Source organism: Macrobrachium rosenbergii, chromosome 25 (assembly GCF_040412425.1).
Source record: "Macrobrachium rosenbergii isolate ZJJX-2024 chromosome 25, ASM4041242v1, whole genome shotgun sequence".
Lineage (NCBI taxonomy): Eukaryota > Metazoa > Arthropoda > Malacostraca > Decapoda > Palaemonidae > Macrobrachium > Macrobrachium rosenbergii.
In genome coordinates this window covers 30,385,110-30,412,713 of record NC_089765.1, presented here as the reverse complement: position 1 = coordinate 30,412,713, position 27,604 = coordinate 30,385,110, and the positions used below count along the sequence as shown (strand labels likewise).

Genomic DNA, 27,604 nt, shown 5'->3' with positions numbered 1-27,604 from the left:
CTATAAATATTCCCTTTTCTTATACTTGAGGAAAGCGTTTGTTTGCTATTTAAGGAAATTTTTACATTAGCGTTGCTGCAGTAACAAACTATGGCGGCTGTTTACTATAAACAAATTGTTGTTTCGGTTATTAGTCAGCGTATATTAATTATCGACAGCTCTCCTAAGAAGGTAAGTTTGATTATTGCACCTTATAATCTTTGGGCAATCACGGAAGATGATTTGAAATAATATTCATATAAAATCAACGCATAATTTGGTTAAGCTGACCAAGTGTCGTTACTCTTAGCCAGAGCTAGGATAGACAAAGCTGGTGTGGTCCGTTTCATTTAACGTCTTATGTCATATGTCATAATTTTTTTCCTATAGGCTTTTTTTATTGTTAATATCATTGAATAAAGATAATCAGGAGGCAATATCAAGAGCCAATTTTGACAAGGCTAGACTGGGATCTTCGGACCTAGGCCTGCCGTAGCCTGGACTTTTGGTTACATGAACTTTGTAAGGCAATATCTTATTGACTAATCTGTTTCAGTCCCCTGAGGAGCCCCGGTTGATAGGCTGATTGGCAGCTTTGAATGTTGGGAAAACTTGAATGGGAGTGAAAGTTGGATTTAGCCGAATTTAATGTATTTTTGGAAAGCTGAGTGGGTAGAATGCAGAGTGAAAGGTCATGACTTACTTAGGGGGTCCAGGGGGGCAAAGCCCACACAGCCAGGTTAGGGTATAGCATCCGAGGTTTTGTAAAGGTAAATCTGTTTAGGGCATATTCCCACAGAAATGCCTAGCCTACTACAGTAGCCCTGACCCCACCCTTTGCATTTGCTCCAAGGTTTTATCTCTGTGGTCTTTCCCTCTCATTGTAAGGTATTGTGGGGTATTATGGGCTACCCAGGCATTTGCAGTGACACAGTGACAATGTGGCCAATATCACATTCAACAGGATGGTAGATCTAAGTAGTAGCTCTGCAGCGGCGATTTCCTTCTAACTTGACTTTTTCTACATTTTTTGGGTTGCTAATTATGGATTTATCTTCAATTTTTGTTGCATGAATGTAATTAACCTGTAATTAACCCCTGAAGTCCATCCAACAAGGGGTTTCCATACGCGATCTTCATGAGACAGAGCACAGGTGCGTCTGCTTCAAACGGTTCATATCCCGTCTGGCAAGTGCAATAACTTGTTAATGTATGGGTACCGGGCCCCCGGGGCCAGTACTAAACACGGCGAAGGGACATTCCATTTGGCCAATAACAAACAAATGCACTGCCAGCATGAGAAGCCTTCAAAGTGTAGAAAAAATCAGTTTCCAAGGTAAAAACAGGTGCAGAGCTAATACTTAGAATAACCAAGAGGATCACATAGGTTAAGAGTAACTCATCCAAACCTTATTTCGTCAGGTTTCTAAATGTGATGAAATGACTCACTTAATGACATCAAGTAGTTCACTTCATGACACTAAGTAGTTGTGGGCTATATCATTTCTTAGCTCCAGCACAAATTGGGATTAATAGTTTAAGTACATAAATTGGTATGGTTTAACTTGACTGGGAGGGTTCTGCCCCCATAACCCTCCCAATGATACATCATGCGTAGCATTGGTGTGTGCACAACTATTCTGCAGTATTTCCCAAAAAAGAATAGCCTATATGAGGACAGATGATTGATAATATGAAACTGCATTTAAATATCTGGCTGTTGCACGAGCTATTTATTTTTCTGATTGGTTATCATGTTGTTATGCATTTCTAACTATTGTTGGTGCAAACCACTCACATTGCATTTTCCCCTGCCTTGTTAATCCATCAATTATGGACAACTCCGGTTGGGAACCAGTGAATTTGGGTGAGGGAGAACCAGAAAGAAGTGCCATGCATGGTGAGAAAGGTGAGAAGGACAGAGAGTGCATGAAGTACAACATAATCAGTTGAAAAAATACATAATTCATACATGTCAACAATAACACTCACAAAAATTTTATAAAACATGAAAATGTAGCTAGACAGTATAAGGATATACTCTAATCTAACCTCGCATTGGCTGCTGGTCCTTGCCCTAAACCTGCCCACTTAATCTGACCTAGTTATGTAAGTTATAAAGGAAATGCAGTGATACACCTAACCTAACCTAGGATACTGGTTTCTTACCAGGAGTTGGACTTTGCCCCTTTGGACCCCCTCTCCCCCCACCTAACCTGACCTAGACCTAACCTGAACTCTCCACCTCCCAAAATGTGTCAGCTTATATATGCACCGAGGAAAATGGGTCATACATGAATGGCTTATTCATCTCAGGTGTGTGGGCAGAGGAAGGACCTCATCTTATGCTCAGCATTTTGAAAGGCAAACTGCTTTCTGCCAACGTGTAGCAGAAGGGTCAGAGTCTAAGGTATTCAGGTAGAGAGGGGAACAATAGATCAGTGAAGGTGAAGGATCCAAGGCAAAATGCTTTATTTAGTTCCTAAGTGTCAGTGGTTTGCTGCTACGTAGAAAAGGGCATCCACCCACCATTGTGTTACAAGCATGCAGGAATGGTCCCTTAGTGGCATGACTGGTTTTGCCCAGCCCTGATTATTAATGTCCCCCTTCCCCATTTGTGGTTAGCTTTGAAGCATAAAGTGTTTTTATAAATATTTTTGTAAGTATTTTAGAGTTAGGTCTTTTGGCAAAAGCCCCCATGCATAAGTTAGCTATAAGTTTTAGTTTTCATCATTCTAGTGCAGGAGCTGGCCACAAGATCATCCATACACTCCTAGGCAGCATTGTCTGTTTGCTGTTTGTTCATTGTTGGTATAGTACTGTTTCCCCATCTACAAGTTGTTTCATTATCTTTCCATATCGTTTTCAAATATACTACTGTACAGTATTTTTAAACCTAGTGGAGGCTGGTTCTTAACTAAACTAAATAGTATGCTGTACAGTGTATGCCCGCATATTTGCGGTTCTGGATTCGCCGCTTCACCTATTCGCAGATTTTTCTGTGGAACGTATGTTCACATTATTCGGAGAAAATATTCGCAAATTACTGTACTTGTGGAACGTATGTACACATAATTCGGAGAAAATATTCGCAAATTACTGTACTTGCATATCATTTTTGTGATTAAATACACCTTTTTGTGATAAAACCATCAAAATATTCAGGTATAAGGATATTTAGAGGGTTTTTTTGGTGTTTTTAACTATCAAAATAGGCAGTTATAAGTGTTTTTAGTGTTTTTTTTTCACGGATTTCAGCTATTTGCATGGGATAGTGGTATGCATTCCCTGCGAATACTGGAGGTCGACTGTATACTCCTCACATGAACAAGGTAGCCTGAGGTGAGGTAACTTAAGTGATGATATGGCTAACATAGTCAGGCTATGTTTGAATAAATATCTCCTTTTCGCACAAGTTTCTATTGCAGGGGTGAGAGTCCACCAATATGTGGCCATTGTGATAACCCATTAATGTTGAGCACATATTGGTGGACTGGCCATTGTTTGTTGAGGAGAGAAGGTAACGCCATATTTCAGGTATGGTAGAAGAACTTTCGAATGATGATGATGTTAGTAATGTAAAAATATTGAAATGATTTATGAAATTTAGTAGCAGTAATGTTAATTTATTGCTTCATATAAGTAACTTACCAAGTAGTTACACAGCCATACTTTTCCACTTGTGTGGCAGCTTAAATTTTAAAAATCGCGGTAGCGCTTCTATTGTTTTTGTGTAGGTGACTACCCTGCCCACTATCAGGGAACAAGAGGGACAACAGAGCAGAAAGATGCCACTTCTTTAATGCTGGCCTTCAATGCAACATCGAATGTTTGCAGCAACTTTTTTTTTTTTTTTTTTTTTTTTTTTTTTTTTTTCTTAATTATTTTGGGCTATCCTTCCAGGATTCGGTGAAGTATTCACTTTTCTGTGTAGCCTTTACGCTTAGTTCAGATAGTTTTGTTTTTCATACCTTTTTGACATTTAATCATGTCAGACTCAAGTTCCTCCAGCATTAGGTATTGTAGGGAGGGTTGCAAAACCAGGTTAACTAAAGATTCTTACGACTCTCATACTATCTGCTCAAATTGTGGGGGATAAGTGTGATAGAAAAATCTTACAAATGAGGAGTGTAAAAATTGCGACGAAAGGCAGTGGAAAAACTAGATAGAGTTAGGAAAAAAGAAGGTGGCCTCTTGAGCTGAAGTTAGGGCTTGTAGTTTAGAACCCACTCCGAAATCTAGTGTACTAGATGATTGTGCTATTCCTTCTTCCCCTCCTCTAGCCTTGTTCCCCATGCTCAGTCCCCAAATATTGTTCCATCCACTCCCGTGCCTAGCTCCCATGCTTCCAACCCAGATCTTGTGGTCAGTCCAGTGGCTGAATTAGGGGTGTCCCTAAAAGTCCGTATGGACAAGTGAACAGTGTTGTGCCAATGCCAGTGGAGGAGGTAGCTTTCCTTCCTGCTGACTCTCCTAGACAAAGGTCCCTGTCACACTCCCCTGAACCTGGGATAAGACATACCGGAGGTCCAAAGGAGGTCGGTTGGGTTTGCCCACAACCAGTCGCTCCCTCAGTCGAACCTGTTGCACACTCGCAGGTATTGGCAGATAGCTGTTGGAAAGACATCCCTATCAGTGTTCATCAGTTGTCTCTGGACATTGAGACATTCAATCCCAACAAGAGGCGTCATTGGCGGTTCCCTGGTGAGTCCCGTCCCCTGAAGAGACATAAGGATGACATGACTTCACCAGTTTTGTGTAAATGTGTTAGAGATCCTCCTCTCAGCCCACAACCATTTTGCAGTACTTGGTGCAGCCCAGAATACCTTTCGCCTGAGTGTCCTTATTCAGAGCACCAGTATTTGGCGCCTAAGCGCACCTTAGTCAAGAAACATTCTTCTTCTTCGTCTAGGTGCCCACACTGCCAACCTCCACGCACCAGTTGCCAAGAGTTTGGCGCCAGCTGTCAAGCGCGCGGTGCCAGTTGAGCGCCCGACTGCCTCTTTGCAAGCTTCTAGTTCTCCTGCATTCATAGTGGAAGATCCATCATTGTCGCCTATCAAGCAGCATTTGGCAGACATTCTGGGTTTGCTCCATGAGGCTCCAACTGGAACCAAACCTACTAACAATTTATACATATATATATATATATATATATATATATATATATATATATATATATATATATATATATATATATATATATATATATATATATATATATATATATATATATATATATATATATATATATATATATATATATATATATATATATATGTATGTATGTATGTGTGTGTGTGTACAGTATGTATGCTTATATATGTTTATATATGTGTGTGTGTGTAATATACAAATATATACTGTATATATGTATGTATATATATATATATATATATATATATATATATATATATATATATATATATATATATATATATATATATACAGTATATATATACAATATATATACTGTATATATATATACAATATATATATACAGTATTATATATACAGGCAGTCCCTGGTTATCAGCAATCTGGTTTTATGGCTCTTGTCTACCGATGAAAATCGGCAATTTTCGGCGCCAAAAATCACCAATTTCCGCTTATCGGCGCCGATAATCGGGTATAAGCGCCGAAAATCGCTGATTTTCGATTACTGGCGAATTTTTGGCCGAAAATTGCCGATTTTCATCGGTAGACAAGAGCCATAAAACCAGATTGCTGATAACCAGGGACTGCCTGTATATATAATACTGTATATATATATATTGTGTTTTTATATATATACATATATATAGTGCATATATATAGATAGATATAGTGTGTGTGTGTGAATTTTGTCATTTATACACATGTGAATTTTGTATTTCACAAACATTAAGCCACAGATATATACTGTATTAATATTGAATTCCCAAAACCTAGGGATAACTTACACCAAGAGGAATTGTAAATAATAAGTGCTTCTGCTGTAAATACTGTATACCTGTCAAATTCTGGCTCTGTAGGGAGTTATAGTTAATAAGGGCTTCTGTTCCTGTCAAAGTTAGAACCAAGATCTGGTTTAGGAACGATAGACAGTGACTTTGACCACCTAGCTATCAAGAGAGATAAGTTTATACCGACTCTGCTGTATGTATGCTTGTCAAATTCAAGCTCTGTATTTAGAATCGATATCAACCCATCTCCAACATGATACATGATTGCTTATAAACACGTGACTTTTTGATATACACAAATGTTTAGCCAAATATTGTTAATATTGAATTCACCGTACCTTGTGAGTGAACAACATACACCCAAGGGGCATCATAATTAATAGGTGCTTCTGTGTCTGCCAAGATGAGAACAATGGTCTACAAGTAGTATAGAAAAGATAGTGGGTGACTTTCACCACTTGGCTCTCTAGGGAGATACGAATTGAAATTGAATCTGCTTTATATATGCTTGCACATGTTAGTGAAAATAGCAGTACCATTAATTGGACAGGGCCAAAAAAGATTGCCTATTTTAATAGTGAACGGGAAAGGAACATTATCAAGTCAAATTTTGTAAAATAAATTGTTTTTAATAACATGAAGATTAGTCATGGCAAGTGTAAATGCAATCCATTAACTTTGCAATAAATGAGTCAGATGTGTAGATTTTAAGTGGAATAGTTGGCAGTGGAAGAGGGAAAAATGGGTGAGGCCACCCATATACAAAAACAGTATTGAAAACAAAAGTACTTGACCTCTGTCACCAAGGACTGTACAAATCCACCTGCTTGTTCTTGCCACCTGTCAGGTGTAAAGTTTTGGTGTCCAACAATCTGTATGCTTGCTTGTACTGTTTCCAAAGCATATTCACTATATATATTGTAAATATCTACCACCACGTATTAGTTCTCTGAAAGATGTAAGGGTTTCACTTTTCTGTATGTTAGTATTATATATATGTATATATAATTATATATATATATAACATAATATATATATATATATATATATATTATATATATATATATATATATATATATATATACAGTAGAACCCCGGTCCTCGACTGTACTAGAACTCGAAATAATCGGATTTCAACACGAAATGTTGTTCAAACAACAAACCGGAATCTGACCCGATGAATCATATGATGTTTGTAGAAAAAAGAGTTTTGGGCGGCTGCCACTAGTTGGTGTTGTTGGTGGCGTTCTTCCCATGCTTATTTAAAAGCATTTAAAGCCCACACATGCTGCTGCTGCTGCTGTTGAAAAACAAGCCATATTATCACATGAAATTAATAATACAGTATTTATAAACCGAATTACTGTATGTCTGTTATCATAAAATGAAGAAAAATTTCCGAAATACGTCGGAACTCGGCAGCCTGTGGCAGATATAAACAAACCAGGCGCCGCCCTGGTGGTGTATTGCAGTACTAATTACATAAACATTCAGAATGTTTATGTAATTAGTACCATGATACACCACCAGGCGCGCCTGGTTTGTTTATATCTGCCACAAGCTGCCGAGTTCCGACGTAATTTCGGAAATTTTTCTTAATTTTATAATAACAGACATACAGTAATTCGGTTTATAGATACTGTATTATTAATTTCATGTGATAATATGGCTTGTTTTTCAAAGTTATTATTATTAACAACAGTTTTCATGTGTACCTGGGAGAGAAGGGGTTGCTACGAGCTCTGTTATTGGCTAATTCTAATCCCCCGAGCCGGTATCGTCATAAGCCTTCAAAAAAGCAATAAAAAAAAATTGTCACACAAGCGATGATGGGATTTTAGAATATTTTTATGTTTACATACAGTAATCGATATTTTTTTGAAGGATATATGCAATAGAGAGAGAGATATGGGCGTTTGGCCTTACTTAAATCGCAGAAGTGAAATTATTCATGAATTATTTGAGAACAGAGAGAGAGAGAGAGAGAGAGAGAGAGAGAGAGAGAGAGAGAGAGAGAGAGAGGTTGAATGAAGTGATTCCATCGGTAAGCAGTGTTATGATTTCACGGGATTTTAATTTAGCTTTTATCAATACTTAGCTGTGGTTACTCAATATTAATATTTTAAAATTAGTAAATATTTTTTTCATCATAAAAAATGTCTTTAGTCATGAAAATAAAATAAAAATCAGTAATTTAGTGAATATTGCTCCATGAAAAAATCTGCGAATGTAAATTTTCTTCCATCGTATGCGTTGGACACCGAGTCATCCCAAATATTACCGTCGCGAATCATAAGAAAACTTTAATTTTATTCCTTAGGGTGTCGTGAAAACAACAAATCCTGCATTTATGTTGAGTTTTTCACAATAAAAACCCTCCAGATATTGACCATTCTGCTGTTTTGGATGCATATCTCTTCCGATCGTCGTCGGACTGGCGTCGTCCGAAATACCGTCGAAAATCGTTAGGAAACCTTACTTTTAATCCTTTGGGTGTCATGAAAACAATGAATCCTGCATTTATATTGAGTTTCTCATGATAAAAACCCTCCAAATATTGACCATTCTGCTGTTTTGGATGCATATTTCTTCCGATCGTCGTCGGATTGGCGTCGCCCGAAATACCGTCGAAAATCGTAAGAAAACCTTACTTTTAATCATTCTTTGGGTGTCTTGAAAACAATGAATCCTGCATTTATATTGAGTTTCTCATAATGAAAACCCTCCAAATATTGACCATTCTGCTGTCTTGGATGCATATTTCTTCCGATCAGTTCGTAAAAAAACCTTACTTTTATTCCTTTGGGTGCCTTGAAAACAATTTATCCTGCATTTACATTGAGTTTTTCAACAGAAAACCCTCCAAAATTAACCATTCTGCCATTCTGGAGCCATATTTCTTCCGTCGGACGGGCATTGTCAGCGTCGAAACCTGGAACATCGTTGTAACCCAGGAAATAATTTTTTATGAATATATTTGAAAAGCGCCATAAACTCGAACGTCAGTGCTCAAACCGTCGTAAACCGGGACTGTCTGTATATATATATATATATATATATATATATATATATATATATATATATATATATATATATATTATATTGTGTGTGTGTTTGTGTGTTGTGTATACTGTACAGTATATGTAAAGTGTGTGTTTGTTGCATACATATATGTCTGTGAAATATTCAGGATCATTAATTTAAATGTATATTACCGATGGGTTTATACAAAAAACCTTTATTATAAAAACATTTTTACAGTTTATTTTTAAATCACTTCACCTATTCAGTCTTTGTTATCCATGGGTTGCCTGCCTGCTACTTGAGTCAGTCCAGGAGTTGAGAATTAACGGATTTTTGAGATGGAAAGTGGATCTTTGCAGATGTGATCTTCAGTGATCTAAGGTATCACGTCATGTTTCCAACATAGCCTTCCAAATAGTCATGGGAGCTGCTGTAATTATCTGGATGCATAATGTCTGTTGGGGGTTTACTTTCTTATGGATCTTTAGCAGGATGTCTTTTACATATTATTCTGGTTGTTGTACAGTATAAATAAATATAAGCTTTCCTATATCATAAATCACTTGGAGGATTTATTATATAGCGATGCAAATTGGAGTTGCTCATTGAAAATACCATTCACGAAGATCTTACAGAATCATTGTCACATTTACTTCGTAGATTTCTGTAAAAGTTAAGACCATTTGATGTCGTCTCTCGTCTGTTGGCCTTGATAAGTAAATAGATACATTTATATTTGAACAAGGTAATCTTAAATATTCTTTTGGACTATTCGATGTCCTCACAGAGTTGTCGTCATTGGCAGTGATGTGTAGCCCGCATCTTCTTTGTTGACATGGCTGTGTTTTTATGAGTCTTCAACATCTACTGTAAATTACTGTCATCGCTACCATCATCGGTAACATTTTCCTCATAATCGCCTTCAATGATATTTGTATCCAAGTGAAATGAGTTGGTGGGAACTCCATTTTCATTCTCATCTGCATTAAAAAGAAAAAATACAAGAAAAAAAGTCTTAAAGATTATTTCAATAAAAATTAAAATATTTAATGTCCTTAGGATACTCATTTTCACCTGTTGATTTGGAAGCAAAAATACAAGAAAATCACTTCTGGCAAATTATTCTGCAAGAAACAAAAATATTTCATTTCCTAAGGACATGGTGTGTGGTGTATTCACGAAACTTATTTATGTCATGTTGGAAGTAAATTCAGCCACTGAATTGAAAAATTTGCAGTAGCTTTAAAGAGCCATATTTTGATTATTCCTAGATGTGGTAAGTAGGCTGTACATTTAATGTCATTTAACTTTTATTCCATTGGTTTAATATGAGCGACAATGTGTATCGTAGTTTGTCAAATTTTACCTTATTTTTTCACATGCTATTGTTTTTTGTGAAATGGTATTGTACGTGCAGTTTTTTAGTCGTATATGGGATTAAGATTTAATTTTAGTTTTCAATTTAGTTAATAACCCTTCATTGTGTAAAGCAAGTAAACTGCAACTATACGGGGGAATGTGTAAATACAAGTAATCATAATATGTACTCATATAACAGGTCATTTTGTTAAAAGCACCGAAGATATGAAACATATGCGACTTTAGCAAATTAATTTTATGTGCACAGTATTTTTATCGTTTGTTATGCAGCTTGGATTTGGGTACACTATTTGTATTGTACTTGCAAAGGAATACCAGAATACTTACCACCAGAATAAACTGTAATATCAAAACCAAAAGCTCCACTTGTTGCCAGAGGTTGGGGTCTTCTCCTACAGTAGTGGGCAAGCCATAGCAGACCACCCAGAACTATTATCATTAGTGCCATTACTATTCCAATAATGGTGCCAGTGTTGTTTTCTTGAGATGTTCCTGTTGTGATAATATATATATATATTTTTGAAAGAATTGTTAACCTAAGATTTTGCTATTTAACTCATACAGTGTGTGGAAATGTCTTTGAGTAATATGGGCCTTGATCTATTGGCCTTTTGGCAAAAATACGTAACAAAATTGGTGTAATTACTTTAGACGATGGTGAGTACTGGGTGTAAGGAGGGCTATCTCAGTTTCAAATCCCTGCCTCACCTATTGATACTGAGCAATATTTATCTCTGCTAACAAAGTTCTGAGGGGGTAATTTTTCCTTCTGTGTGTATTCCTGTGTTGGTTTGAATGCAATCAAAATATCTTGATAACAAAGAGATATGTCCAGATTAAACCGGGTGAAAATATTTATTAGAAGACACGTGGAAGACTAACTTTTAACTTTGGTGTATGTTGATGAAGATTTTATGTTTTTCACAAATGGAAACAATATCCCCAAGTATAAAAAGCCAAGATACTTGAGGGCTGACTACTCACATTTCTCAAAGCTTTATTTTTTAATTGACAAGATCTTTTAGATATTGTTTCATAGTCTTACCAAGGTTCAACTCTGGTATGGCAAAGATGATTTTACTAGAGTTATGTATAGTCTTGATATCATGTAAAATTTCATCCTATTGATTTCCGAATTTTATAGACTGCCCATTGATTGATTTGCTTTTTTTAGTTTATCAGTAAATCCCAAATCAAGTGAACCTGTGCTGGATAACATTGTTTCTTAATATTTGAAAGATTAACCATCGTTTTTTTTTTTTTTTTTTCTCCATCTACAGTACTGTTATTTCAACCCTTTGTGCATGTTTGTCATTATTACTGCTGTTTTTTGTAGTTTTGAGTCTCATCACTAGATATATGATGCACTCTTGTAAATCTGGTGTTTTGCTCATTAAGAGAACATATCTGCTTGTCTAAGCTAGTCAGGTATGTCTTTACTTCAGATTTAAACATTCAGATCTCTGACCACTTTTTTCTATTATAAAATCTGTAAGAAGGGCAAAGAGCAAGGATGAAGTAACATCTCTTTTAAGACTTCAGCATAAACTGCAAATTTAACTTGAATGCCCTATTGATTATACACCTTCTATAATATTGATCTGTGGATGCTGTCTATTGCCTTCCCATGTTCAGCAAAAGCTTTCTATTATGAAGACTGATAAAATATAAGAAAATGTTTTGACAAACAGGCTGATTATGTTGACAAAGCCATATATTCAGGGGGTGGCATTTTATGTTAGTGTATCCCACAGAATTAACATTGAAATATCCATGGGGAAAAAGAAAAAGGAAAACACTAGTCAAAAGTAGGAATGAGGGGATAAGTTGACTCATATGAGTTTCCAGAAAATAGTGGGGCGCTGCAAGAGAATTTTTTTTTTTTTCACTACATTTGTTGTTTGCACTTCATAATGAAGAAAAGTTTTGGTGATTAAAAGAGAAATTTGTTGTATTGTGGACTTCATCAAAGATAGAAATAGTAAAGAAAGGTCAGTGGTTGACCTTTAAGGCTTACGTTCTTCTGGTGCTCCATAGGTGCCAGATTCGAAGTTTACTGTTGATAGAATGAAAAAGAGTGTTAAAATGCAGTAGAAATCATTTTTGATTGTGAATTGTTTTTGTACTTTAATCTAAATATAGTGATAGTTCTGTCTTACAATGTTAGAATTGTAAATTTACAGACAATTTGGGATCGTTTGGCAGTTATTTTAACTTTGCCCCATTGATTTTTAGATGCCAAATATAATGGGTAGTTCTGCTGATAGCCTTATCTTAAACCTTACAAAAAATAAGTACTTAATGCTCTTACTCTTTGTAGCCTTGCAAATAAAAGGTCTTGCATTACTACAGACGTTATCATTCCAGTGGCCTGAGCCAGGATACATTTCGACACATTCTTCTCTCCCATTGTTTGGTTCTCCTGTCTGCCAGTTGATGAAATCATAGCCGCTACCATCACTCCAACCAAACCCTGCAGAAAAAAGGTTCAAAATTTAAGATGTCCCCCAGGCAGCCTCATCCTGATCTGCCAAAAGCCTTTATAGAGAATCAAGAGCTTTTTATCAATATCTGTATCCTCTTAGTTTTTTAAGTTACTCTGACGATGAAAGTGCCCACATCAGCATGTCAGTGCCTACCTGGGATGATAGGTGCTTGTCTCATCATCAGTGACTAAGATTACTTTTACTTGGTCATATTTTAGGGAATCAGTTAGAACTGCCATCCTTAACGTTAGGTATTCGAAAGTGGATCAAGTCTGAAGGCCAAGAAATCTAGTTTCTTCAAAATAACAACTTGTGTCTTTTTAATTCTATTTTTGCTATCGCTTCAGGGTAAGGTAATGGGTGTGTGTTAGGTAGTCATTTTCTGTTGGCACCATATGACGAGGAATTAATATTTAAAAGGCGGTACAAGTCTGTTATATTTTAGTTTTGCTCCCAAACCCTTTTTCCTTCTTCCTGTGGTGTGCACTAAGCTTTGACATTGTAACCACATATTAGTATTTCATTCTGGGTAAATGCTCTTGAAGTTCTGGTTTTGTTAACCTTATACAGTACAGTATAGCTTATGCATTAAAGTTATATTTACATATGTATTTAAACTGCAAGTGTTTATGTAAGCGTTGTTCATTTCGCAAATATGAAAAATTCTAAAACTAATTAGAAACATAACAAATGCAAAGCCTTGAACAAACTTTTGCAGTCATTAAAGACACATACGATGCTCATTTATTGTAATTAATGTCCGAAGGAAATTAAGCCTTATCCCATTTTTGTAGGCATAAACATGACTAACTTCTTTTAGGGTGGAGACAAGTAAGGGTCCTGGTGGCTCAAATCCAGCTTAGATGTTGGAACAAATGAGGATGTTCATGATATGAGTCCTGTGCATTCTGTCTTACATGGATAGGTAAAAGGCAATAACATCTTTATCAATAGGAACATGAAGTGCAACAAAAATGCTGAACAACGGTTATCTCTTGAGGAAATAGGTCATGAAGGGCAGTAATGGCAGGTATGCAAATATGTATTCTAGTAAAATGGCTTGAACTTTTGGGTAGTAAGTGGTGCAACACGAAGTGGCTTGATCTTATAGTAGTATATTACAAAGCACAGATCTGAGTGAATGAGGCAGAGAAAAAGGTAGGCGGTTGCAGAGCGCTGGTTGTTAATCTTGAATCATTAGCTATTACTTGGGGGTTTATAGAGAGCCCACAAACTTTTAAATGCCTGATACTGCTGTTTCACATCAGTATTATAATTGTGAATTAGTAGTTGCCTGAGTGGAAACCTAGTGATGTTTGAAATAAATTCACCTCTTACAGCATGTAATTTTTTTTTTATAAATATAGTATAAACCATTGAAGGTTTGGTGATTTAAATGGCTTAAGTAAGAGAGCAAAGCTTTTTCCCTGGAATGATTGGAAAATTAAATAGTTTAGTAAATTGAAGACAAGTATTGTAAGTTGTATATAGTGAACAGATCTTGTTTTGTTAGTGTACAAATTCTTGCTCAGAAATTCATGTCCACTGTATTTAGAGAATTGGGTGATGTAGACATTTTTTGGAGGAACTAAAGGCTAATTCTTATGGCAGGTGAGTGTGATAGACAAACCTGCACAATCTAAATATTCCACTATATTGATGTTTTCAAAACAACCATACCAAGGATTTTTGTACCTCTGTGGAATCATACCCATATATCATCTGTTTTTTAATTTATTGCACATGAAGCATATAACACAGTTAACTTGTAATTAGATTAATGAAATTTGGTAAAACACTCACCTTCTTTCATTTGTATAAGGCCAATCCACATTGGGTCTTTGATATTGTGAGCTGCCTGGGCAATTAAATCTAACTCAGACTTGCTATGGATAGATGCCAGATTACTACCCAGATTTGCACACCTGCCTCGGGGAAAGTAGAACAGGGGATGAATTAGTGCTAACTTGATACCACATATTCGTACATAACTATACATGTCAAATATATTTACAGTACTGTACTATATTTCAGATAGCTTCGTAGATTTGCCATCACTGACATGGAGACCCATTGTAGCTATAGTTTACTGTTTTATCAGAATCCATATATTTTATCATACAAGGCAGTTACTTTACCACTTATTAGCATCCATCCAAGGTCTAGCATGAGTGACTATGTTATAACAGGAGCTCCCACCAAGGTCCAGCCAACTGTCAGTAGCACAGGTTCCTCCAGAGGGTGTGTCGGGTGTAGGGGTGTCTCTGAAAAAGTAGTTCCACACAACAGCAATTAAAATTTATTTGTAAAATGTATGAGTTGTAGGTAAGTTGTCAGTTTAGAGCGTTGAATTGAAATTTATTGTGGCATATTTAAATTTACTGATTGATAAAACGATTTGTCAGATTCTTTGCAAATATTTTTGTGTCTTCACTGAAGAGAAAATACTGGACATGTGCCTTTAAACAATTATGGAGGGTCCGTAAGGTTTCTAAAACCACAATGGTCATCATCACATTTGAGGATGATGATGTAACTTCTAGTTTTTGTGTTGAAAATGAGAGTATACTTGTTTGTCAAATTAAACAAAAGCTTCTAAAGTGCTCCAGTTGTTTCAAATTTAGATTTTCTTCCCAAGTACATTACACAAAAGTAAAAAGCTGTGTGACAATTGCTCTGCAATAGAACATAGAGGTCTCACTTTGGTTGCTAAATTAACTAATTCTGCTTGCATATTCATTAAATTGGCTCTCCTTTGTGGTGATGCCTGTAAGGAGATGAATTTCTAAGACAGAAGGTATCATTTCTACTCACCCTCTTAATATGCTGATGGCATACCGTTACTGTAAACACGTTATTACTTTAAAAAAAAAAAAAACTGGGAAATTTTCTGGTTGCACTGTGAGTGACCATGGCTACTTTAGCTGCAGTAGCAAAGTATAAATTCTCATTGGATGTAATGAATTTTCTTTTCTGGAGTGTCCATGTGACTAATGAATATATACTGTAATATCTTCCATAGGCATTTCAACATAAAAGAGTACTGGCATAAGGTGATTTACATTACCTTCGATAATACCATAGCTAGGTAGCCTAAATTGTAACTGGCTCTAGCCTGTGTAACTTGAATGGTGACTTTCTAGTTTAGCAACAACCAGAAGTGCGCTAATAACACAATACGTAAGCTGATTATACCTCCTTAGTTAAATTAGGACAAATACTCCTATATGTAGTAAAATATTTTGGTATTATCCTGTGGTGGAAATATCATACATACATTCCTGTGGCACACCCATCCAAAGGAAACACTGGTATCAGTCAACACTAGATGCACAAACCAGGTCAATTGAGAATCTTATCCAAGAAAGTATGTGTAATTTAATATGCAATTGGGTGAAAGAAAAGGATATTTCAATTCATGCAAGTCGTAGGCTGGTAAAAGGTTTGTGTATGCGCAAAAAAGAGTTGACTGGGTTTCCAATTTAGATTTATCTGGCCTTGTGGCGTATGTACATTGCTCACATGTTAGAAACCAGTGATCTTTTTCTTTATGAGACAGTGTATCTGAGAACATTTAGTTATGGGTTTGTCATGAAACGAACTAGTACTAAGGCTTTATTGTGCCAGAATATCGTACAGTAAGCTACCTGCTGCATAAGTAAAGAACTGACGTTAGGTCATATATATTTTTGCGAAATAAGATTTAAATGGGCGTTTGTTTTGAAATATATTTAAGTATATTACCCTGTTAAGTAATTTCACCTTTCATTTGTGTTTCCTGGGTTTCCTGATAGTTTATATTTGAGTTTGTATGTCTTAGTAATTTGATTTTGTATACACATTAATAATGGAGAGAAATAGTAGGAGCAGAAGTATTGGTATGAATAAGTTTTGTGCCAACCTTCACTTTTTATATAAATTTTATTATTGTAGTTGCTCACAAGTTGATTGTTCATGGATCTTAAAAGGTCATTTTTATACCCCAGTACTGGTTATATTTGTACATTCATTAATTAAGAGAATAGTTAAAGAATACCGTGCAACCAATTCGCATACACTGGGATGTAATGTCAAAGTTTAAAATCAGCCAATCAGGCAGTTTTGAATTTCTGTGGAGCTGGCAATAATGTTTCAGTTGTATGATATTTAGGATTGGGATTTTACTTGGTGATTTAGAATTGTTGTATCACATTGGCATCGCATTACCTGCTTCAGTGTAATATTCATGTACATTACATCATATTTCCTACAAGGCAAACAAAACTAGTTTATGTTTTCTAGTATATGTCTAAGAGGTTTCTCTGGAAAGATACTAATGTATTTATGCTTCATTGGTGCCATTGCATTGCATCCATGTTGTCGTAAACTACCAGCTTAGATTAATTTTAATGAGGGAAAAGAATGGCAAGTTACCTGGTGTGTATTTACATATAAAGTTTCGCTCCTCATCACAATTTTCCAAGAACCATAAGCCAGTTTCTGAATTCAGAGTAGAACAGCTGTGGTTAGCAGAACTGATGTTTGGTTCACCTTTTCCCCATTGGGTATACAGTGTGGGCCATGCATCACTCCATTGGAAGACCTTTGGATCCTACCAGTGTAAGAAATGGAAAAGAATATTAAGTTGATTCTTTCAATGATATAGAAAATAGGAATTATATATATTTTCTTACACAGTAAAGTGGAATTGTAAAAGGAAACTATAGGTAAATATTAATAGCTGAACAGTATTTCTTAATTAGGGGGAATTTAACCTTGCTTATTAAAAAATCTTTGTTCAGTGTCATCATTTAAGATGCAGGTGTTGTGGTTTTTTGTCAAGTAACTTTTAAATTTAAGTAATTTTTGAAGGTTATAGGTCTCCAACTACAGTAACTATTTATTGGAGGTTGATCTGAATTAGAAAACATGATTAACAGAATGTAAAAATATACTGAAATATGTTGAAACTGTTTTGCAATATTTGCATAGAATTATATCTGTGAAAGTTACTTATGATTTCAGATGTTTAGGATTACTCTATTCCAGAATATTATCCATTTTCCCATTAGTTTTACAAGCAAATCTTGTCTTGAACACTGTATTTCTTGGTGTTGAAGAGGCTCTGACTTTGCAGGCACACCCCAGTTTTTATTTAACAAGGTTTTAGAAATAGGCAAAAAAGAAATGAGGTTAAACCACTTCCTTGAGTTGAAGGCTTTGTTGTGGTTGGAGTGTTGCAGGCATCCAACTGTCTAAGTACTGACGTATTATGGCTTTGCCTGATGCAGCATGTTGATAAATGTATTGTAATTTTTTCAATTCATTTATTTAAAAAACTTGGCTTTACATGTATTTCAGTTAATTGATTTTGATATTTGATCATCATCTCTGAAGTTGCAGTATCAGTTAAAGTTTTCCTAGAGAGGCGGAAAACTTTAACTGATGACCAATAGCATAATATATAAACTTCCCAGTCGTGCTTCTTCAGAAATTCTGGTGGCCAATAATGACTAAGTGCATCTAAATGGATGGGGATACAGCTTTTGCTTCGTTTCAAAAACTTGGCAGTATTGGACTTAGGCTTTTTGCAGCAAAGAATAACATTTTATTGCACAGTTACAATTTGTAAAGACATGGCAGACATGACACCACGGATACCAGCCTACATAGTCAGTGAAAGGGCAGACAGCTTGGCAAAGAGCATTGCTTGAAATTCTGTACAAAGATGGATGTTGTTACTATTTAGAGACTTGTTCTTAGCAATCAAGATGAATGTTATGACCCAACAAATCTTATTCTTTCTTTCTTTCCTTAAATCTTAAATCGTCAGGGGATAGTCTAGCTAGTAGCATTCAGAAAATGTTGTAAACTACCAAGTCATCTCTCCCTTGGGTCTACAGTAATATGCCAAGGAGAGGGGAAACTGCCTCTCTCGCCTGAGAATTGGATACTTGACTCATGGATTTTTGTTCAGTAGGTAACCCCAGCCAACCAGTGATGTCTATTGGGTCCCGTCGGCTTTGTGGAACTTTCTGGATGGGACGTGGATGTTATTTTATGACAGCATACGAGTGTGTTGATAGAAAATGTAAATGATCGTGTTTTCTGGTGTTGATGTCCTTTGCTGTTGTGACACCAGATACTTTATTTTTTAAACCACACAACCAGTTCTCAATATTTCTAATACTCCAAGATTCTTGATAACTTTGTTTTTGGAAGTATTACTTCTTCAGTGGAAGTGTTAACTGTAAACATCTTTTATATTAGTGTGAAGACCCTATTATGTACCCATCCAGGAAAAAAAGTTAGAATAACTTACCGCTAAGTTGTTGCACCCAGTCCATGGATTTTCAAGGCTATATTGTTGGGCTAAAACCCATAACCATGAACTCTCTGCTTTGTTTGCAGCTGAAGCCAAATGACCACCTTCGTTTCTGCAAGTCATCTCTGCCTCCTAAAAGTGGTAAGAAGCACATTAGATAATAAAACATTGTGAATATTATCTGATTTGAAAGTATTTTACTTTAATGACAATTTAAAGGGTAGTTTAGATTTATTCTACCTTTCAAAAAAGCCAGGTTTCCTATGAGGTTCATATTTTTTTTTTTTGTGAAAATATACAGCATGCACTTTCCTTCATTACTTTTGTTTTGAAGTTATACATGAAGCATTTTTTTGGAATGTATAAAAACCCTTAATTAATTGGAATAATGTATGCCCAGAATTGATTATGAGAAAACCATTCCAGGAACCAGCAGGTATCCTTTAACAATTAAGTCCAATGTTTAGTGTGTACCTTAAAAATATGTCAAGATTCTAATAGAATATATGTGGAGCATGCATCTAGTTAATGTGAAATATAATTATTTTGATTTATTACTCAGTGTCATTTACACATCCATAGTGTAGAAGAGAAACTTTACTGGGTACACGGCAGCAGAATTCCTGTAAGCAAATTTATGTGATGTATCCATTGTCACAGCCTTTAAAACATACTCTGGTTTATTACTCAGTTAGTTGTGGTTTGAATTTCCTTACTTTCAGCTTGGTTTTGAAATTACATTTTTTAATCTCCATTTGGAATCTGACCAAATTTGCCTGAGCGGCAGTACTCTGACACCACTCCATACTGTATTCATCATTTAGTATGTATTTATTTTAGAAGGATGTTTCTGAAATTTATTTTAAGATTTCCGAGGAGGGGTGCATGGTTTCATTTTATAATTTTCAATCCGAGGGTCAGTGTGCTTCCCTGAAAATTTAATCGCATATTTCAAGGTACATACTAAAATTTAGGACTGAATATGACAGGTAACTGATGGGGAAGCTTTGTTGAAAGTACTCTAAGAGATGCATCATTCTGTTTCATTGTAGGTTTTAGAGTATTCCACAAATTTTTTATTTACAGATGGTGGGAAAAACACTTTATCATTATAATAGTGTGACTCAGATGCTTTAGAATCTAATATGTAATACTGTATGCAGAACGGTGAATTAGTACAGTACCTTCCACGTTTTGACGGTTGCCTCCACCCGGTAGCACTTGTTGTTGTATCTGATGTAATTATCAAAAGGAGGACTGCAGGTTTGGAATGGATTACTACTGGGTTGACTGGAATCTAATTTAGATAGAAATACTCTTAAAGTTAGCTCTATGCCAAAATATGCAGTGTTTCTCTAATAGTCATTTTTGTAGTGTTTTAGTTTTAAAACTTAGGTTTCATACCCGCCCCCCGTCCTCTCACTCATTAATATTTCTTGATTTTTTTATTTTTGCGAATGAATGACCATATTAGTTCTAGTGCATAGGTTTTGGTCAAAATTATGGTCCATACACTTGTCCATACCTTCCCTTTCTAGAATGGTGGGCCTCTAGGCAAGAACTGTAAATGTTGCGTTATTCAATTTCAATTTCATGTTTTATGTAGGAGTGGCAGTAGAGTTATGAGTTAATCAGATAGTATCTGGAAATTTCGAAGCTTGTTGATAAGATTTTTGGAAGAGGATAACTGAAGGAAGTGTCTGTAGGTTTGGGAAGTTACCCACTCCTGATGCTTCTAACTATTGTTATAACTGATATACAACCTGTTGTAATTAAAACATAATGTGCTAAAATAAGTCTTTGGGAAATAATCGAATACATGCTCGATATAAAAAAATATCACAGTGAATAATAATCCTTGTAGATGTTTTCAAAGTTTAAATTGTTGATTGAAAAATTAACTTTACAACAACAGTGTGATATTTGCTTATTATGAGAACTCTAAATAGTACTGTATAGATTACATTGACTGTATTTTCATGTATGTTTCTTATCATGGACAAAATGAGGAAGGCAATAACTTACCTGGTGTTATCTGACAGATGTATCCATTGAGGGCCTCGCAGTTTATATCATTCCACTGTCCAGCAAGATTGGAAATATGAGTGTTTACACAATTCTCATTTCGGTCTTCATTGAGCCACTGTATTAGAAAAGAAGTATTTGGGGTTATTAAACGTTTATTATAGAGGTGTCATTTTCCTGGCTTATGAGAACTCATAAGCCAGGAAAATTTATATGATAACTAATAAATTACTAACAAATGGAGGAGGTGAAAATGGTGGATAATGGTTCGGGGAATTATTTTTTAAGAAATACATTATGTATAGATATATATGCATACAATAGCCCTCCCAGATACTGGTGTCCTGTTGTTGTGGGAAAGGCTCAGGAGCCAGTAGATGTGGTTTGATGCTTGAGGAATTGCCATTTGTGGGGTAGTCTCATCTGCCCATGGAGCCATGCTTTTTTCTTGACTGAGAGCCAGTGCTTTTTCACCCTCTTCCTCATTTCCTTGTATTTCATATGTCTTTAGGTTCCTTCCATATTGCTGTCCAATCTATTAAGATACTACTGTACTTCACAGCTACAATTGTGAATCCATTTATGCCATTTACTTTGCGTCTGTTTATCTTAGTGTACAGCTTCTTTAATTCTGTTATTTACACTTACCATCAATTAGTATTAATAAAGGATACCCTTGCTGGGGATTTAGTTCATTTTTAAAGCAATATTAGGAGCTGTGGGGATCTCGTTGACCCCCCAATAATGTTTTCACCTGAGAGGTAACAGTATTCCTGCCCTTTATATCTTAAGGATATTTAACACAACACCTTGACATTTTATATGCAAATTCGCGCTACTTCAGGAATACAGTATTACCGAAGGGGAATTATAAGTGGTAAATGATTTGGTACCTAAGTGACTCCAGCACCTGACATTACCCAGTCAACGACTTCCAGTCGATGTTCTAGACCACTAGGCTGCCAAGAGAGGTATAAGTTAATGCCGATTCTACTGTACATATATCCTTGTCAAGTGCAGGAATTTGTACTTCATATTGGCATCAATCCATTTCCACCATGACAGCCGATTGGTATGTTCGGAACACATAGCTATTCATGAATTTTTATCACATCACCATGACATTTGATATACAAATGTTAAGCTACCAATGTCGTTTAATATCCAATTTGCGCTACTTCGGGAATATCACAGAAGAGGAATTATAAGTGATAAATGATTTGGTACCTACTGTAAGTGACTCGAACACTCAAGTGGGCCCAATCAATGACTCAGTCGACGTTTTAGACCACTAGTTGAATTCAGTCAGGTGCTATATAACAGACTGTATGTTTTGCATTTGTTGCATCGTAGATAAGTGTACTGTACTGTGTAGCTGTCCTCTCCAGTACAACTACTGCTTCTCTCCTTATTGTTGGCTGACAGTTTCACATTTTATTATTCCTCATCAGCAGTCCTCTTGCATTTTCTCTCTTTGTCATTTTTGTCTATATCTAAGTGACGATAATATTTGTACGTTACCTTTGGGTTTTCGTGATTGAATTAAGATGGTCTCTGTTATAGCAGGCCTATTAAGCCTACGTTCTCTGTGGACAGTTTTGTTGAGACATACTTAGGCTTTTAGGTTTATAGCAAGGCAGTTCATTTAAAGGAAACCATATGATAAATAATTTTTGCATTTAGGGGAAGGCCGTAAGACAAGTAATTGTTGTTCATACTTTTAAGACCGGCGATGTTAGGTAGGGCATTGTATTTCAATCAAATATTTCCATGCTATAATTATGACTTACCCCTTGGTTTAAATTTTCCCTCTTGCTGTTTGGTTCTCCTTGAGCCCAGTTTGTGTAAGTTAGTGCTGACTGGTCCAGCCAGTGGAAGCCTTGTTCATAACGTAGACCCAGCCACATATTCATTTTCAACTCCCCAAGCGCTGCTGTTACATAGGCTGAAAAGAAGGCATAGTAAATTTATGAAGAAAGATAAATACCATCGAATACTGTTCATGTTTGCTGGGCTTCCTCATATGTGGCAATTCGTATTAATCAGGTAGTGGTCAAGGTAGTGTAAGATCGTGTTGTAGAGTGTTCCTCATTTTGATATGGAAACACTAGTTAAGTCATACATTTCAAAGAGGTGGCAAGAAGGTGCTGTCCCTCCTTTTTGCCAACAGTAGGTATTACAAAATCATTAGGGGTAATATTAGACTCTTCCCTACAAATTCTAATAGCAACAGAAAGGTTGAAGTTGTTTAACCTCGACTGAGGATCGGTCATACCCACTTCACACACAACTTTATTGTAGCGTATAGCAGTGTGCTAGTTTGTGCTTATTGTGACAAATTACTGTCAATTGAGTACATTCTGGTGTACAAGCAGTAGGCCAAAATATGGCTTTCACTTGAAATTTTTTGCCAATGGGTGAAGAAATTTTGCATGAGTCCTAATAGTATTTTTCATTAGTAATTGGTATTTTAACAATATTCAGATAATTTTTAATGTATTTTTTTAAAACTTTTTACCAATGGGTGAAGAAATTTTGCATGAGTCCTAATAGCATTTTTTTATTAGTAACTGGTATTTTAAAAACCTTCAGGTAACTTTTAATTTTTCAAACGCATAATTATTTAGAAAGAGAGACATAATTTTATCCCTTAGGTCCTGTCAGTGACCTATCACTTGGGTGTTCCAGAGAGTTCCTTTAATCCCTTGGCTGGTATCTCCTACCTTCTTTTTCTTTAGTTTTTGTTATTTTGTCAAGAGATTATTCTCCAGACACATCTGGGTCACATAGCTTTATAAGTGAAGATAGCTGACCTTGTGGTAATATTTGTAAAAATGTACAAATGTAAAGATTTTATAACTTTCATGCATACCACTGTTCACACATTACTTCATTAGAAGCAAGCAAAAGTTTAGTTTCAAACCCGTCTGTCTGTTTGTATGTCTTTTTTGTCAATACTTGCTTACAAGTGATATTTTGCAGGTTTGATTCATGGGAGTGGAAACACCGTATGTGTGTTTTGCCTGTTTATTTTTTTTTTAAGTTGGTAGTAAATAAGTTTCGTTCAGGGTCCCATCTGCATTTGCATGCAGGTAAACTGGTGTTCACTTGCAGGAACTTGTGTACTTGTTAAAATCGTATTGCATGAGTAAAACTAACCTTGCTCCTTTACTGAAGAGATACTTGCTAACTCTGCTCTGCCACTCAGTTTCTTGCAAGCCTTGCGAGCAATGTCGAAAGTTACCATCGCTTTGAAGAATTTCAAGCATTTTATACCTGAAAAAATATAAGAAATATAATGCTTCTCCAAATAGGTTGTAAATTTTTACAACAGAAGTGTTTGTTGGTGAGCTATGTGCCCAATTCTCATCTTAGGCCTATTTTTAGGAAGTGTTGTTTTGTATACTTGATTGGCGTATCGATGGTATTATTTACGGCAGTTGGGTTACGTCTCAAAACTTGGTCTGTGGACTAGCTTCTGTAGCCTGGCCTTCCAGGACTTTGGGTTTGAGTTCCCTTGGTAGAGGGTACACTCAGGAACACTTTTCTGTGATTACTGATTTTTTGTTTGTATTAGAATATTAGTTGGTGTTTGTTTTGGTACTGTTTATTATTTACATGAACAAATTTAGTAACTGACAAAGGTTTACTTATCTTTTGATAACTGATAGAATTTTTATTGTTATTATTTTGCTACTGTATGCTTTAAATCTGCTTGTAGTCATTAAACTTAGAGCTAATCCTTTCTTTCTTCGTCTTCTTTTCACATGTGGCTTGTTCAGTAAGCGAATAATAATAATAATTAGGTCTTTCTCCTCTAGATCGAGAACAGGATATGCTGTACATCATGTCCACTATAATATTCCACCACTGAATGTTATTGTGGACCTGATATGCAATAATAATAATAATAATAATTAATAATAATAATTAATCATAATAATAGCATCAAGGAATTAAGACAATAATACTATAATATGTGAAAAGCGGGAATATTATGTCATGCCAAAGTCTAAATATTTTTGTCCTTTTCCCTTAAAGAGAACTTTCACAGGATTATCATTCTCTCTCTCTCTCTCTCTCTCTCTCTCTCTCTCTCTCTCTCTCTCTCTCTCTCTCTCTCTCTTCGGGCTGCTAAGAATCAGTTTTTTTTTTTGTAGATGTAAGACTGTGTGTGAATGATAAGTATTTTTTTTTTTTTTTTTGCATTTGTATTCTTGGTTGTAGTAATTTTTTAATGAAAGTTCATTCATCTCTGCGTTGCTATGGGGACAGTTAATGGCCTCTTGGTCGCGGTGCTGAGCCATGTGGCCCAGATTTCATACACTTATTCATTTAACAAAACAACAGTATTAAAAAGAGAAAAAGTGTATACAGTACATGTACTGGAAATACCGCTTAAAGGTGAAAGCCATGACATTTAAAAATTCTAAATCTGTACCATTACAATGGTATAGTAGTAAATGGCGTGTATTGCTGGCATCCATTTGGGCATGAAACAAAGAACAAGAAAACTTCAGTAGAGGAAAGTGGGGGGTGGTAAGATATTGCAGACAAGACTAGAAGAGTTTGAGGAAACATGATAGTAGAGAAGTTTTTACAAGAGGGAAAATTTCTGGTACAGTAGACAAAATGGCAACAATGGACAGGGTGGCTAAGGGACAGTGTTTAAGAGTATGTAAGAGAGAGAGATGTTTGACCAAACAGATGTTACTTGCATGAAAGCAGTCGTGCTAGTGATGCATGGTAGGCGTGCTGATTATCTGAAGCAGCAGTTGGCTTACCTGTATGTATCCATCCCTCAGGACAGTTGCCCTCAGGGACTGGTGTTGTTACTTGAGGGCCGTGCATTGTCCAGAGTGCTCGTTTACAAATCCGACCTTGTTTATGACCACAGTTCTGGTCATTCCAGTAGCCAAAGTCCCTTGTGTACAAGGCAATGCAGTCCTCTTGATCTGCAAATAAAATTCCCATGACTATAAATTAGCTTGATTTATTTCAACACTAAATCGTTTCTCCAAACGAGGTGGCTTCAGGTGGAAAACAAGCAACAGAGTGGTTGCTGCTTCATTTATATTCAAACTAAGTTGCACTTACACTCTATTTCCAGAAAACTGTCAGAACATCAGCTCCTTTCAAACGCTACACAGAAGGTTCATCAGCAGTATGTCTAGACCCGCTGCCCATACTATCTTCCTTGTATGTTTCCCATCAGGATATTAAAACTTTTCCGTTTCAATGCTTCTTTCATTTCTATCCATCACGCACTTTTTAGTTCTTCTCATCCTCCGTAAGACCTCAGAATTATGCACTTTATTAAATTATCGACACCCATGCTTTCACATGATCAAAACATTTAAAAAATTTCTGATCCATCCTTCACATATGTCAAACGCTCTCCGCATTCACTTCTTACAATTCTCCTACTATCTGCATTCTTCACCCTTTCATGTCTTCTGGGTATCTCTGCATCCATCATTCATAGAATTATTCTTCTTATGCTGCACATTTTACTCAAATAGTTCAGTTCAGCAGCTTAAACGTTTTTCCTTTCATCAGTATTAAACATCTATACAGTGCGCAAAGGCAATAGCATTATGTGTAAAAATAATAAGATATCTGCATGCTGAGACTCCTGATATCGTCAAGCATTTTTACTGTAGTTGAGTCTTTAGTGTTTAGTAGGTGTTTATTTAATTAAATAACAAACGAATGAACATAATATTACGGCTCATTCATCTTAAAAAAGCATGAAAGGAAGGCTTAATTCTGTGGATGCCAAGATGTTTGTATCAGTTTATTTGAAAGCTGCAGAATGGATGAATACCGTAGTAATTGTTAGGTTCTCCCTTGGCCCAGTTGCTGTAGTCAAAAGCTGTCCCGTCTGCCCACTCGTAGCCGGAACCCCAATAAGCTAAACCACCGATCCACAGGACATTGTCTCGTACGCTGTGCACCTGTTTTTGTTAGAACAAAGTAAACATCTTTCATCAGAATACGGGATTAGAAAATGACAATGTATATGACTGTAATGCCTTTACTTAGGTACCATTAGTTTCCTTTGTAGGCAGAGGAAATAACTGAAGTTTACTTAGACCTTATATTACTGTTCAATATAGGTTCACTTCAGTATTATCCTTTAATTTTTCGTAGCAAATAGTATATGATGCTAATATAACAGTCGTTTATCATAACCAGCTCTTCATGCAAATCTGTGTTAACTTAGTAATTAGAAACAGTTACGGGAAAAGTGTAGGACTCGGATTAAAGTGGGTTACTTGCTGGTAGACAAAAATGTAGTAGGTGCTAATTTCACTTAATATAGTGTATTGGTGTTTCCCCCCATAATCATTGTAATCTAGTTAACCTCTCATTTTTAAGAGGTCATGGAAAAATCTTGTAACCTAACAGACAGGTATTTGGAGAATATAAATGGATGATGGAGCAGTTATCACAGGCATT

The 27,604-nt window shown here is 35.9% G+C and overlaps 1 protein-coding gene and 1 long non-coding RNA gene across 8 annotated transcripts in view; one reads left to right on the top strand and one right to left on the bottom strand.

Annotated features, from left to right (window-relative positions):
- Positions 1 to 79: 79 nt before the first annotated feature.
- On the top strand, positions 80 to 15,416 carry LOC136852525 (uncharacterized). Its single transcript, XR_010857176.1, has 2 exons — positions 80 to 171; positions 12,695 to 15,416. It is a non-coding gene; the product is annotated as an uncharacterized lncRNA (long non-coding RNA).
- Positions 12,662 to 27,604, bottom strand: part of LOC136852523 (macrophage mannose receptor 1-like) — a 42,777-nt gene continuing 27,834 nt past the window's right edge. Inside the window, exons 14-23 of one of the 7 annotated variants that reach the window (XM_067127230.1) lie at positions 26,970 to 27,099; positions 25,927 to 26,097; positions 24,302 to 24,418; positions 22,933 to 23,087; positions 21,143 to 21,260; positions 20,302 to 20,414; positions 19,115 to 19,249; positions 17,227 to 17,404; positions 14,952 to 15,077; positions 12,662 to 12,800 (exon numbers count right to left, since the gene is read on the bottom strand). In XM_067127230.1, the coding sequence (XP_066983331.1) occupies positions 14,989 to 15,077; positions 17,227 to 17,404; positions 19,115 to 19,249; positions 20,302 to 20,414; positions 21,143 to 21,260; positions 22,933 to 23,087; positions 24,302 to 24,418; positions 25,927 to 26,097; positions 26,970 to 27,099 (1,206 nt within the window). In that variant the 3' untranslated portion in view covers positions 12,662 to 12,800; positions 14,952 to 14,988. Of the gene's footprint in view, positions 12,801 to 14,625; positions 14,739 to 14,951; positions 15,078 to 17,076; positions 17,405 to 19,114; positions 19,250 to 20,301; positions 20,415 to 21,142; positions 21,261 to 22,932; positions 23,088 to 24,301; positions 24,419 to 25,926; positions 26,098 to 26,969; positions 27,100 to 27,604 lie in introns of those variants that run through there. The other 6 variants (XM_067127229.1, XM_067127231.1, XM_067127232.1 and 3 more) reach the window with 6 other exon arrangements.